General features: G+C 34.9%; 1 protein-coding gene across 7 annotated transcripts in view; it reads left to right on the top strand.

The window, feature by feature from the left end:
• The window catches only part of LARP4 (La ribonucleoprotein 4), a 71,839-nt gene extending 58,173 nt beyond the window's left edge, over positions 1-13,666 (top strand). For 5 of the 7 annotated variants that reach the window (XM_020908158.2, XM_020908156.2, XM_020908155.2 and 2 more), the window contains 6 exons: positions 3,159-3,368; positions 4,008-4,056; positions 6,612-6,773; positions 9,733-9,857; positions 9,972-10,143; positions 11,252-13,666. In XM_020908158.2, the coding sequence (XP_020763817.1) occupies positions 3,159-3,368; positions 4,008-4,056; positions 6,612-6,773; positions 9,733-9,857; positions 9,972-10,143; positions 11,252-11,590 (1,057 nt within the window). In that variant the 3' untranslated portion in view covers positions 11,591-13,666. The remainder of the gene's footprint in view (positions 1-3,158; positions 3,369-4,007; positions 4,057-6,611; positions 6,774-9,732; positions 9,858-9,971; positions 10,144-11,251) is intronic. The other 2 variants (XM_020908160.2, XM_020908159.2) reach the window with 2 other exon arrangements.
• Positions 13,667-13,988: the final 322 nt, after the last annotated feature.

Genomic DNA, 13,988 nt, shown 5'->3' with positions numbered 1-13,988 from the left:
TCTTAGTTCCCCAATCAGGTATTGACCTTGGGCCCATAGCACTGATAAAGCCAAGTCCTAACCACTGGACCGCCAGAAAATTCCCTGAAGGTCACTTTTAAGTGTTTGGAAATTTTTACTATATATACACATTCATAATTGTTTTATTAGGTTTCAAATGAGAGCTCTTCATGTTGTAAGAATGAAGGATTCTTTATAAAGATTACTTGTGCTCTTATAAATGACTGTTAGTTTGATACAGTAATAAGAACAAAATTCAGTAATTGCTAGGACATATGTGTAGAAGTACAATGAGCCTTAAATTAACACACACTGTCCTCTAACCTCCATTCTGTTAAAAAAAAAATTACCATATGCATATAGAGACAGTGATGTTTAAGTCTGGAAAGACCTTTGTTATAGTGTAGTTTTATTAATTCATTTTACAGATGAAGGAACTGAAAGTTGAGGGGGATGGTTATCTTAATAGGGTTCAGTGCAGTCCAGTTCAGTCGCTCAGTCGTTACTAGGGTTACATGGCTTTTAATTAGCAAACCTGAGATTAGTATATTTATTTTTCTTCTACTATAGCTAGTAAAGTTTTTTTTTCCTTGAAAATAATTCCATTAATGACAGTTTATACTTCCCTTGTGATGAGATATAGATTTCTTATGATTAAAAATAGTAACTTTGTAGAAATACATATCTGTTGATTTCACTTTTCTTTGAAGGGGTGAATTTTGCTTTAAGCAGTAAAGTGAAATAGACATCTTGGTTATATGATAGACTAAAAACAGTTTTCAGTAACAACAAAAAGTATTAGTGTTTGCAGATGTTTACCTTAAAAATACGTTATATGGGTTTATGGTATTCCTTTATTGTCACTTGATGTTTTTATCTGCTTTGTTTTCTTGGCAAAAGAGATAAAATTGCAATAAGAAAGCCAAAAATGACAGTCAAGCCATTCTTGCTTACAAGGAGATGTATCTGTGGTTTTGGAGATACAGATTTAGTGTGATTTTCCTTGTTACTCAAATCTATTTGTGTATAGTTTTATCCATATATTTGACCAGTGTAGATAGTTACTAATTTTTAGTCACAGAAATAATAGATACTTCCTTATAAAAATGTAGATGTTGCAGATGAACTAGAGCCTTTTGACTACAAACCCAAATCTTGATTTCCATAGTGACCACTGCCAAGCCTTTATTTTTGTATATTTTAAGTCATTGGTCAAGGAGCAGTTTATAATACTAACCTTGTAACAACAGCCCAGTGATGATCATAGGACTAACTTTCAGAAGTCTGGACAATTTTCTTCCTTTAATACTTTATCTTTCTGTCACTTTCCTTCTCGTCTTTTGTCACGTTTCTTTCATCATCCTTTTTTCTTTTGCCTGGACTTCGATTGTAAGTCCTTCTCTGTGAAGGGAAAGATTATGAGATCTGGGGGCTGTTTAAACCTAGTAACTTGTCTTATTGGGTGTATTGATGCAGTGAGAAGATTTTGGTGATAGTTTGAGAGATACATAAACAGCATATGTATCTCCTGAGGTCATTTTCAGATCTGATGGATAATATAAATGTTTTGAAAATTAGTTTGTGTTAGTTGACACTGAATTTCATTGCTATTCAGAATCTATTTTGTATCATGTAAGTAATTTTCTAGAAAAGTATCATATATGAGACTTAGCTAAAATTTATAGCCTGATATTTATGTTTGTTTTAGTAGTAGTACCTTCATTTGTTATATTCTCTAAAGAGTTAGTAGGATAGTTGAATAACTACGAAAATAGACTAAAAGAATGGAGTATATAAACTGCAGGGAAGGGGCTAAATGGAAATCTAGTACTTCCTTTTTTAATCTGCTGTAGAGCCAGGATCCTCAGTTTCTTGGGCTTACTTGAAATATTCTCACTTTTTAAAAAATAAAGTTTATTTATTAATTTTAATTTTGACTGTACTGGGTCTTTCTTGTGGCCCCAAGCTCTCTCTAGTTGTGGCACATGTGGCCTGCAGGCTCTGGAGCACATGGGCTAAATAGTTGCAATGGCTTGCAGGCTTAGTTGCCCCATAGCTTATAGCATCTTAGTTCCCCAACCAGGGATCGAACCCCTGTCCCCTGCATTGGAAGGAGGATTTTTTTTTTTTCTAATTTTATTTTCATTTGGAGGATAATAGCAATATTGTGGTGGTTTCTGCCATATATCAACATGAATCTCACACATACACACCCCCACCCTTGTATCTCCTGGGAGGCAAATTCTTAACCACTGGACCACCCAGGAAGTCCTACATGTTTTCACTATTAATTAAACTGCATCCTCTTTCATTTATTATACCCTAGTTTCATCTGCTTATAGTTGTTAGAGAGTTGGGTACTTACACCTGTCTTCCAAGGTAAAAGCCACTTTTGTTGAAGTAGGTGGTTTTTGTGTTTGGTTTGGTTTTGGTTTGGTTTTTTGTTTCTCATCAGATTTCTTACCTTAGTTCATGAAGTCATGCCAGGCTATTAGTTGCATTATATTTTCCTAGTTGTTTGGTCCTACAGTTTTGTTGGATCTTTGAACAACTGTTTGCATTTGGAGAGGGATGCTTAGTAAGAAACTTTAATTTTAATATATTTCACTATTCCTTGCTATTTTTTTTAATTTTCAGTCCCCTAAAGAGCCTTTTTAGACTTTTCCCCCAATTCCCTCATATGATAATTTAATGCTAGAGATTATTGTATATCTACTTACTCCAATTCTTACTCCCTTTGGGGGTTTTATTGCCACATTGAGAATGTATGGCATAGGTTCAATAAGCTTCTAGTCTGGCTGATTTATATATATCCAAACTATATCTTGTGCTAAGGAAGTTAGCTGAAATCCTAGTTATATCCTGAATTTTGAGGTAGAAGTAGCTTAATCTTGAAGAACTTTGGATCATCCCCAGATTGCTCCAAACAACTTTTTTAATGTAAAAATTCTTTGCCTTTTAAACATAATATATCTGAGACATTAAAGGGTTTACATTTTTACAATATAATGCTTCTGTGTCCAACCTCATTTATGGAAAATCAGAATACAGCAGAAGGCAGTTTTTAATTTGGCCTATTAAGAATTTCTACCATTAAGAGGAAGGATTTTTCTGTCTTTATTTATTCTTTCGTGTATATGGCCTTATGTTTCTTACAGTGTGAAGCCTCATTTTAGGTCAGGTGGTTCAGAACATTCAACAGAGGGCTCTGTGTCGTTGGGGGATGGACCATTGACCAGATCTGGTTCAAGGAACTTTGTAACTGAACGACATAATCCTGCAGTAACAGGGCATCAGGAACAAAGCTACCTTCCAAAAGAGACTCCCACTTTGCAGATGGAACAGAATGGGGACTATGGCAGGGGCAGGTAAGGAAATATGGTAATAAATACGTAAATAATGTATATGAAAATTCTTTCATCATAATATGAATATTGGAAGTCCATGATGTAGTGATTTTTTTAAATTATTGGTATATAGTTATGCTAAAAAAATTTTTGTTCACGTAATATGAGTTACTAGTTTTTCATAATTAAAAAATTTATAATCCCTATAAAGAATATAACTCTGAGTCAGGTTTATAAAAGTTATTCTGAAGTTCTTTACAGTTCACTAAGGAAAGATTACCTTAGAAAGATCTTATGCCACCGTAGGTTTAATTTCTGGCAACTTGTGAACTGTGGGAATTATAACTGTGGTTATATATTGTCTACCCTTCCTAAACCAAAAAACTGAACCCTAATATGTTTCTGATGTGGAGGGAGTACTGCTAATAAAAATAGGACCAGTTTACTTAGTGGTGATGGTGGTGGTAGTAGGTGAAGTTTTCTGTAGATAGCTCAGGAACCCTTCAGAAGAATGTATATCTTTTAATAATAAAGGAGATTTAGGAAGTGTAGATACTTAAAACAGAAATTCACCTATCTTTGATAGAACATACACATTTGAAGAAAGTTAATGAGTTCTCCTTCTCCCCCACCCCCACCCCCTTTTATCATTGTTAAAAGGAGAACTCTCTTCAGAGGTCGAAGACGTCGGGAAGATGAAAGGATCCCAGTAAGTTTTTTTTTTTTTAACTTTTAATTACATGTGTTCAGGGTTGGTTGGTTGGTTTTTTGTGTGTGATTTAGTATGGGATTGACTTCTGGTATGTCTTTTCTTTGATTTTGTTTTATTGGTTGTAATATTCAGCAAAGATAATTACGACCTGTTTTTGACCCTGAAATATCTACCATCACCACCACTCATCACCCTCAAAGCACACATGTAGTTAGAGATTTGACCTGTATTGCTCACTTTTTTTAAAAAAATTGCTTGAATGCCTAACCTTTTCACATGGTTTAAAATAAAATCCATGAAAATATTCCATGTAAAGTTTAATTATTGCTTTATTAATGGAGATTTAAGGAATTTCGATGTTTTACTCTTACAATGCTGTTATAAACAGTGCAGTGGTAATCTCATATAACCATCACTTCCTCTCTGTGCAATATTATCTGAAGGAGAATCCCTGGAGGTGATTTCTGAGTCCCGGTTCAGTGAGTTACTGCCTGATGCTTTCCTGTAGGGTTTGTGGTGGTTTTCACTCAGTGAGGGAAGTTCCTGTTTGTCCATAGCCTTACAAAGTGTGTGATTTTTTGCAAATCTAATATAGTATGTGGTTCACTTTTAAACCTCTGTTGGGTGGTATTGGAAATTGTTACACTATTTATTAATTGTTACTTAGGGGCAATTCTCTACCTATTGCTGATTTTTATATTTCCCACTTAAGATTTTTTTAAAAATTTTTTATAATTCTAGGCAGGTTTTTGAATCCTCACTTAGCTAGCTTCAAATTATTCATATTTTAATTTTTTGAGGTTTGTTCATGGTTAATGTTTGCCATCTCCTAACTGGTCAAAAGGAGTTGAGGAATAAAAACAGTGTAGGAAAGCATGGAGGTTTCAAGAAAATACTAGAATTTACATTTATATACATTTATATATGTGTGGAATATAATGCTTTACCATGCATAAGTAGTAAGTTAATATACATATATAATAGTGTACTATATAGTGTTTGTGTAATGTACCTAAAAATATACAGATACCACATGTTTAAGCAGTGAAAAGTGACCAACTTTCAAAGAAAAATAATTGCGTTTTAACACAAAGAATAGTTCTTGGGGCAAACTGTGAACCCTTTAAAAAGTGTGGTTGTTTGCATTTACAGCTTTCTATACCGTGGACAGCCTTGAGATTGTAAGGCAAGTTTTTTAAGATATCATTGTAGCAGGCCATGTGAATCTTCAAGTGTCCCTGAACAATTGAGAGGAGAGTCTAGATTTGAGGTCTGTTCAGTGTGTTGAAAACATCTAGATTGAGGATTGAAAGAAAAGTAGGCAAACATGCTTTTTTGTAGAAAAGGCAGGGTGGGGGTGCCATTGTGCAGTGAGGAGATCTTACCTAGAGGTGAAATTTAGAATTTATAGGCTCACTTGTAGTAATTACAGTTATAAGAATAGATAAGGTCATGCAGGGGACTCTGTGTAGATTGATTTTTAAAACAGCAAGAATGGAACCTTGAGGATCATGGTAGCTTTGGGGTTGAAAAATGAATTATTTCATTTTGTTTGATGTATCCAAGAGAAATCCAAGTGGAGATGGCTAATAGGCAAGTGGATATCTGGGTTTCGGGCAAAGATCTGCTCTGAAAATATTTAAAAGTGCACAATCTAGTGATTTTTGGTAAATTTTCAGAGTTGTGCAACCAAAAATTTTCCAAAAAGTGAAAATGATTGTTTTTAGAGTTGTTTGCACATAGGTAGTAGTTGAAGCCATGGATAATGGATATCACACAGGGAGAGTTTGTAAAGGCAGTAAGAGTAGTAACCATACAGAAATCAAAAACCTTCCAAAGAAGTTGACAGGGAAAGGTGAGCACATGCGCGTCAGACCTGAGAGTGAAGAGAAAGTATTAGAAGCTAAAGGAAGGTGCTCGCTTCGGCAGCACATAGACTAGAAGCTAAAGGAAGAGTGAGCTCCCATAGGAAAGAATGTTTGCTCTAGTGAGGTCAGTGGGGGGAACTTCAGATTTTGTATTATGTAAGGTATTGGTGACTTGTCAGTGCAGTTTTAATGATGTGGTAAATACAGAGGTGAGGGAGTAGAGGAGAAAATACAATATGTCAGAGGTTTGTCTGAGAATATAGAGAATGGTAGATGAAAGAAATATAAGATTCTTAAGGAAGGATATTGTTTTCTCTTGAGACTATGGAAGGAGAAAAGATGCTGGCAAATCTAGATAGTGTAGGGTGTTTTGTTGTTGTTGTTGTTGTTACGGGAGAGGCTATAGCAAATTTGGAAAGCAAAGAATAGTGGAGATTGATTTGAAGGTTTAAGGAAAGTGGCAGAAGTTTGCAAAGGAACCAATAGAAGAAGCTGACTAAGGATAAACTGGACCAATAAATTACTAATGAGAGCTCAACTGAGATGAGAATCCAAGAATTTATAGAGGAACAGTTCCATTTATTAGGGTGCAATTTTGTTTGTTTCTACAGCTTTCAGCTTCTGTGGTACAGGGTTAAGGAATGAAATAGACATGTAACCTGTTTTTTGACTTGTGTCTTTTAGAGACCCCATCCTTCAACAGCTGAAGCAAAGGTTCCCACACCAAAGTTTGACTTGCTAGCCTCAAATTTTCCTCCTTTGCCTGGAAGTTCATCAAGAACCCCAGGTGAACTTGTTTTGGAGAGCAGGATGTCTGATGTTGTTAAGGGTGTCTGCAAGGAAAAGGTAAACACTGAAGCGTTGATCTATATCTTATGGGACCAAGTTTTGCCTTTGTTTCCAGGGTTATTATTAGAATTAGAATTTTATTTGCAAATTAGAATTTTATTTGCACTCAGTGCTTACTTCTGCCAGAGATTTTAATTCATGAGGTTTTCATGAATTCATGAATCATTCGAGTATTATGAAAAGATTTGTGTTAAATCTACGCAAGGTCAATAAAATGTGTCTTCGTATTTGCATGTGTTTGTATCAGTCAACCCAGCTTGGTAGAACTAATTAATGCAAGCTGAATGGAAAATGTTGTTTCAACTTGTGTCGTTTCCAATTATCTGATAATGCCAGTGAATTCTAAGCTACTTTGGTAAACTCAGTCTTTCAAATAAATGTGGAGAGTTGATGTCAAAAGCTTAGGATAACCCATCCTATAATATTTTTGAGTGTAGACCGCTAAATCTTCATGCCCCACAAATTTTTCTCATTTTCTACCTTTTGTTTCTAACTCAATTTTATTTTTAAGAGAATATGTACATAGTATATCTGGGCTTATAAAGAAAAATAGTGTCCCTTGAATCCACTTTCAACTCTAGCTTTTTCTCCTCACATTTATCCTTGTATTTCTGATTTAGCATGTTTATACTGCTGCTTCTTGACTATTCAGTTTTAGATGTTGTCTGTTAACTTTACACTCTAGAAGCTAAGGGTTTAACTCTCTTAAACTGAAGCACTTTATCTTCCCAGTATATTGTATTTCATCATATCTGTGATGCCATCAGTTAAAGGATGCCCCGTTATTTTGGTATCACTAAGAAAGTACAAAGACACTGCCAATTAAAGTAGGTCATGCCATCATTTATGAGTCATATCTCAGTATTGCATCTTTTTTCCCTCATAACTGAGCCTCATAGGATACTGTTACTATGTCTCCTTTTTATACTCTCCACAGCTGTGTTCCTGGGACTTCACCATCATCCTGAGAATCCTCTTTGGTGGATCCCTTCTTACTCTTGTTTGAGTTTCCCATTTCATGGTCAGTCAGATCTTCCCAGGATTCCTTTATAAGAGGTTTTTAGTATAAATTTTTTGAGATCTTGCATTCTAAAAATGTTTTTCGATTCTCATGCTTGACCCTGTAGCTTTTTTCTGTAGACTTCTTTATTAGAAATTGTTTTCCCTCAGAATTTTTAAGGTATTTTACAGTCTTTTTTTTTTTAATTATGTAATTCTGTTACTTTGTAATTGTTTAAATGGTAAGGAATATGCCTGCAATGCAGGAGACCCTGGTTTGATCCCTGGAGAAGGAAATGGCAACCCACTTCCAATATTCTTGCCTGGAGAATTCCATGGATAGAGGAGCTTGGTGGGCTACAGTCCATGGGGTCGCAAAGAGTCAAACACAACTGAGCAACTAGCACTTTGACTCACCGATTCTAGGATCGATTTTTTTTTTTTTTTTTTTTTACATTTTCACCTTTGAAAATCAGGCTGCCTTACAATTAAAATCTATTGTAGTTTTAGTGGCATTGTTTTTTCTTAGTAGTATATAAACTAATCGGTATGTTTTACAGTTGGTGGCTTCTCAAATTTGGTGAGGTATGATACATAGAGGTGTTGGTTCCCTGGTGGTGCTAGTGGTAAAGAACCTGCCTCCCAGTGCAGGAGACACAAGAGACTTGGGTTTGATCCCTGGGTTGGGAAGATCCCTTGGAGAAGGAAATGGCAACCTGCTCCAGTATTCTTGCCTGGAGAATCCCATGGACAGAGGGGCCTGGTGGGCTACAGTCCATGAGATCACAAAGAGTTGGACATGACTGAGCATGCACACATCTCATCTCAGGGTGTGTGTTGGAGACATTTCATCAAAAACTGCTACATGACTGCTCTGCTCAAAAAAATCTAATTCCAGTGATACACAGATACATTTTTAAAGAATAATAATAAAGTCTACTTCTTGTACTTCTAACCCACAAATATGAGATAAACACTTAGTTTGATACTGGACCTTATAAGTCAGATCTCTGATTTTCTTGTTTGACTTTTCTAATTTTTGTCTTTTACTTGGCTATATTTTCTGCAAAGTTTTTCTGAATGTTACCTTTAAAACCTATTGTGAATTTTAAAAAAATTTTAATCCCATACCCCTAAAAATTTATTGAAATTTTATTTTGTCAGTCAATTTTAATTTCTTAGGGGTCTTTCTTGTTTTTCTTTTTTTTCACTTGTAGTAAAATACATGTAAGATTTATCATTTTAACCGTGATGAATAGTGTCGCTCACATTCCGCTCTTCCCTTGGCCCCGGCAACCACCATTCTGCTTTGTGTCTGTGAATTTGACTGTTCTAGGTACCTCATATACGTGGGATCAAAACAATACTTGTCTTTTTGTGACTGACTTATTTCACTTAGCATAATGTCCTCACGGACCATTCTTTGTTTTAGTGTGTATCAGTACTTCATTCCTTTCATTGTGCAGTGATATTCCGTTGGATAGACATATACCACATTTTGTTCATCCACTCACCAGCTGAATATTTAGCTTGTTCACTTTTTGGCTATTATGAATAATGGTACTGTGAACATTTGTATTAAAGTTTTTATATAGACATATGTTTTCTCTTGGATTTTTAACTGTATAGAATTGCTGGGTTGTATGGTAACTCTATATGTAACTTTTTGAGAACTTGCCAGACTGTTTTAATAGAGCGGCTGAATATTTTACATTTCCATCCTCAGTGTTTGAGAATCCCAATATCTACATAACCACCACTAACATTTGTTACTGTCTGTCTTACTGATTATGGCTATCCTAGTGAATGTGAAGTGGTTTCTCATTGTAGTTTTGATTTGCATTTCCCTATTGGATAATTATGTCAAGCTTTTCATGCATGTTCTTATTGGCTGTGTTTATCGTCTTTGGAGAAGTATCTATATAAATTCAATTTTGAATTATGTTTATGCTTTAAGGATAATGAAGAGTTCAGAGTTAGCTGCCCAGTGCCTGCAGAGGATGAACAGACAGACTGCACCTCTGCCCAGCAACTCAGTATGAGCCCCAGTCCCCCATGTACAGCTGAGCTTTCTGCATTAAGGTACAAGCTTCAATGTAGATGATCTTTCACATTAAGATTACTTTTGCATCTGGTCATTTGCTCAGCTGTTTCTTTGTGCTATATTTTAAGCCTAATGTCAAGTTCTTTTTTCAGTAGCACAACTCAGCCTGAAAAGGATCTAGTAGAGGATTCCACTGTTCAGAAGGATATTCCCAGCCAGCCAATAGTACCAGTTTCTTCCCCGAGTACTGCAAAGCCATCGAGAACAAATACTGTTTCACCATGTAATAATAACATAAGTGCGGCTGTAGCTGTGGCCCTGCAGGTAACCTGATAAATTTAGTTTATGTGAGAATAAAACAGTAGGTTAAATAATGAGAAATTTTATTTTTCATAGAACCCTGCTAGAGCAGAGTCATTTGGAAATAGCCCAAACTGGGACTGGCTGCCTGTATCAAAAAAGAGTTTAAATAAATGAAAAAGAAAAAAAAAGAGTTTAAAGTCAATCTGAAGAAAAAGGAAATTTTAGCCTTGTTGAGGGAGTGAAGAAATTGCTGTCATTATTTCCAATCATTATGGTTAAGTGAAGCTTACTTTTCTTGGCAACTATGTATTTTTTGGCTTCGAGCCTCTTGAAATTCTTTCTGTATAATGCTTAACAAATCTATGAAACCCTTGAGGGGCCACTGCCATCTTTATTAAGTTTCCAGAATCATTTTTATAAATTTGAAAAATACAAAAATGCGGAGGGGAAGAACCCACAGAATTTAGCCCTAAGTCTTTCATTTATTGATAAAACTGTCCATTTTTGGTAGAGCTCTTTCTTTTTCTAGTTAAGAACATTTTACCTTGTCATTTAATAACAAAAGTAATAACAATAATAGAATAGCAGCTGCCAGTTTTTACATGCATTCTTTATGCTAGGACCAGGACTACAGTCTTTTTGCATACTTTGGCCCATTCTCACAACATCCCTGTTCTCTTCCTTTTCAGATGAGGTAGTTAAGACTTTATCATTATAGGTTTCCAGATGCTCTGCTGAGATTTTTGTGGTCTCTCTCTCAGGATTCTTAGCCAGGGAAGAGAGAATGGAACCATTGTATTTCATCATCATTTTTAATTTAATCTGTTTTTCCTTGTTAGACACTTAGGTTTCCAGTTTTTTTGCATCACTATAAACAGTGCTGACTTGTACATCCTTCAAATAAATATCTCAAGTGAAATTATGGTATCATATGTAAAATGCTAGGACTTTTTAATTATATTCAAACTTTTTTTAAATTGTTCCAGTACACCAATACACTTAATAGCAATTTGTATGAGATTGCCTGTTGCCCTTTCCTTACTGATTTCTTATGGTTGACATGACTCGTTTTGAACTTTATCACTTAGAGTATATATATCATAAATGTTTTTGTTTCTCTACTTCAAAGGAACCTCGAAAGCTCAGTTATGCTGAAGTGTGCCAGAAGCCCCCTAAAGAGCCAGCTCCAGCTCTTGCGCAGCCACTGAGAGAACTGCGCTCCAATGCAGTATCTCCCACCAAAAATGAAGAGAATGGAGCTCCCGAGAAGTCCTTTGAGAAACAACATGAGAAGCCAGAAGCAAGGGCTAGTAAGGATTACTCTGGCTTCCGAGGCAATGCCATTCCCAGGGGAGCAGCTGGAAAAATCAGGGAACAGAGACGCCAGTTTGGCCATAGGGCTATACCTCAGGGAGTGACTCGACGTAATGGCAAAGAGCAATATGTGCCACCCAGATCACCAAAGTAAAAAACAAAACAAAAACTATTCAAAACCTTCTCTCTCTTTCCATTAAACTTGAGCCGTGGCTATACTGAACTGTTTTGGAGGGGAGGGGGTGGCCAGGAAGGAAGCAAGAGAAAGTACATCCTTAAATCATTATGGATTTTGGAGTTGTGAGCAGTAGAATCCCAAAATTCATCTCTAAAGTGATTTTAAAATGCTGGAGGATTCCAATCAGTATAAATATATATATATATATGTATACATATATAAAAATATAATTTTTCTATTTTTGTTTTTGATTTTAATTTGCAGAGATCTTCTGCCTGGAATCAATTTTGAGGGTTCAGATTTAGCTTGGGAAAAAAAACATATTACACATCCTTCAGTAGGAGACGAGGGAGTGAGAGAAAATATTTTTTGAAGAAGCATTTCTGTAAAATTAGAAATTAATTTTTTTAATCTATTTAAAGTTTGGCTTGGAGAATGCCATTTCTGCCTATATGGCCTTGTGTTGCAAAACAGATCAGTGGCTGGGGTGCCTGTTGTGGTGTGAGTGTGTGCAAGTGTGATTGAAGCCAAATCTGTTGTCATGTTAGTAAATGATTTGAAAACTGAATGTAATACTTGAGTAGATTTTTTTTCCAGTTTGAAATTTAGACTGTCTTTTCAACCTTACTAATATTTCATTCAACAAGCTGTTAAACTCTGATTGTACTTAGAGATATGACTACCAATCAGTTTGAAATTCAAGGAAAAAATGGGGGTTATTCAAAAAATTGTAATTTTATAGTAGATCTGAGTGGGTGGGTCAAATGGAGTTCAGAGGTTTAAGCAGCCCTGTGATTCTCCCCAGCCCCCTAAAATAGGAAACAGTTTTCTTTTGTTAACTTCATTTGTCATTCTCAGTTCTTTGACTACCCACCCCCAAAAGCAAAATAACCAACCAACTACAGAATTGTATGTTTCTAACTGCCTTGATCAGTCTAGTCAAATCATAACTGTTCTAAATTTCTGACTTGAACATTGAAGGATTTTACTCTTCTGGTCATGTATTTAGAACTTATATCCCATAATGGTAGGGCAGACAGACCCTACAATAATTTATTTGTTAGTGTTAAAGATGAAACATTGTAGCCAACTCTTAAAGTGTTAAATAGTGTAGACATTAAAAGAAATTTCTTTTTAAAGGCTTAATTTGGGGAAAACTCTTTTTCTGTTTACAATGTATTTATCACCTCCTTTCTTTCTCTTTCTCAAAAAAAAGAAAAAAGATTTGGAATTCACAGAAACGGAGCCAGCAAGTCGCAAAATTCTTGAGTTAACAAGTTAGATAATTAAAATTAACATAATTTCTCAGTGAATAAAGTTTTAACTCTCATATGAAATAGACAAGTTTACATGCTGGTGTTTAGAAAATGGCTAAAAAATCAAAAACCATGTTGCATTAATCTGTTTTAAGTCATACCATTTTCAGAGTTCTGTGTTTTCTCTTTAGGGATAGTTTGTGATAGTAATAACTGTCCCTTATGTTAGTGAATTACATTTGTACAAACTGAAACTGTAAATTGTGAACACTGGAAAGCACCATTGTGACATAGAATAAACATCTTAGTAATATATTAAAATGAATGTAAATGGAGGTTAAAATTACATTACTGTGAAACTCATCTTCCAACTCTAAGTTAAGCTTTGGAGATTTGTATTAGTAGGTAATTGTTCAGAGCTTTGAAAACACTGCACATTTCTGTACAATCCAGAATTATCACTTCTTTGTAACTTATTATTCAGCTTGGCAATTGCTTTTGATTTGGTGGATTGATAACATGATATAATATATTTAAGCAGTTCGAAGCTATTCATTTCTACACACTATTTTCTACTAAATGAAACATACAATAAAACTACCTGTGTTGAAATTTGGGGGAAGTTTAGGTCCTTTAAAGAAAAAAAAGTATTAATAATCATTGACTACATCTATGATAAAAGTGCTTATTTTGGTTTACTTAGATAATGCTGCAGCTGGTGGAATGATAAGCATTTAAAGTGTTAACACTCTGTGAATGCATTGGATTTAAGAGAATAAACATTTTATAAAAATCACTTGGTAAGGATTATAAACTTAATTATTGCACTTAGATGAAACTTTTTTTTTAACAATGTGTCACAGAAATAGGCCTTTATTATTTGTATCCTTGTGTGTCTTACTGTTAGTCTACCTAACTTCTAGAAACTGTTTTAATTGATACACAAGACAAAAGAGTTCTTCTTTAAGAAAGCAAGTGGGTTCTTGCTTCTTCCAAGAATGTTATTGAAAGTAGAAATTTAAAAACATGACCATTTTAAAATTTCTTATTAAATACAGTGTTTTAACTTAATTTGCCTCATTACAGCTAATAGTTTCCATTTTGATGGGATGTATAGG

Source organism: Odocoileus virginianus, chromosome 24, assembly GCF_023699985.2.
Source record: "Odocoileus virginianus isolate 20LAN1187 ecotype Illinois chromosome 24, Ovbor_1.2, whole genome shotgun sequence".
NCBI classification, from domain to species: Eukaryota; Metazoa; Chordata; class Mammalia; order Artiodactyla; family Cervidae; genus Odocoileus; species Odocoileus virginianus.
This window is presented reverse-complemented; position numbering and strand designations above follow the sequence as displayed.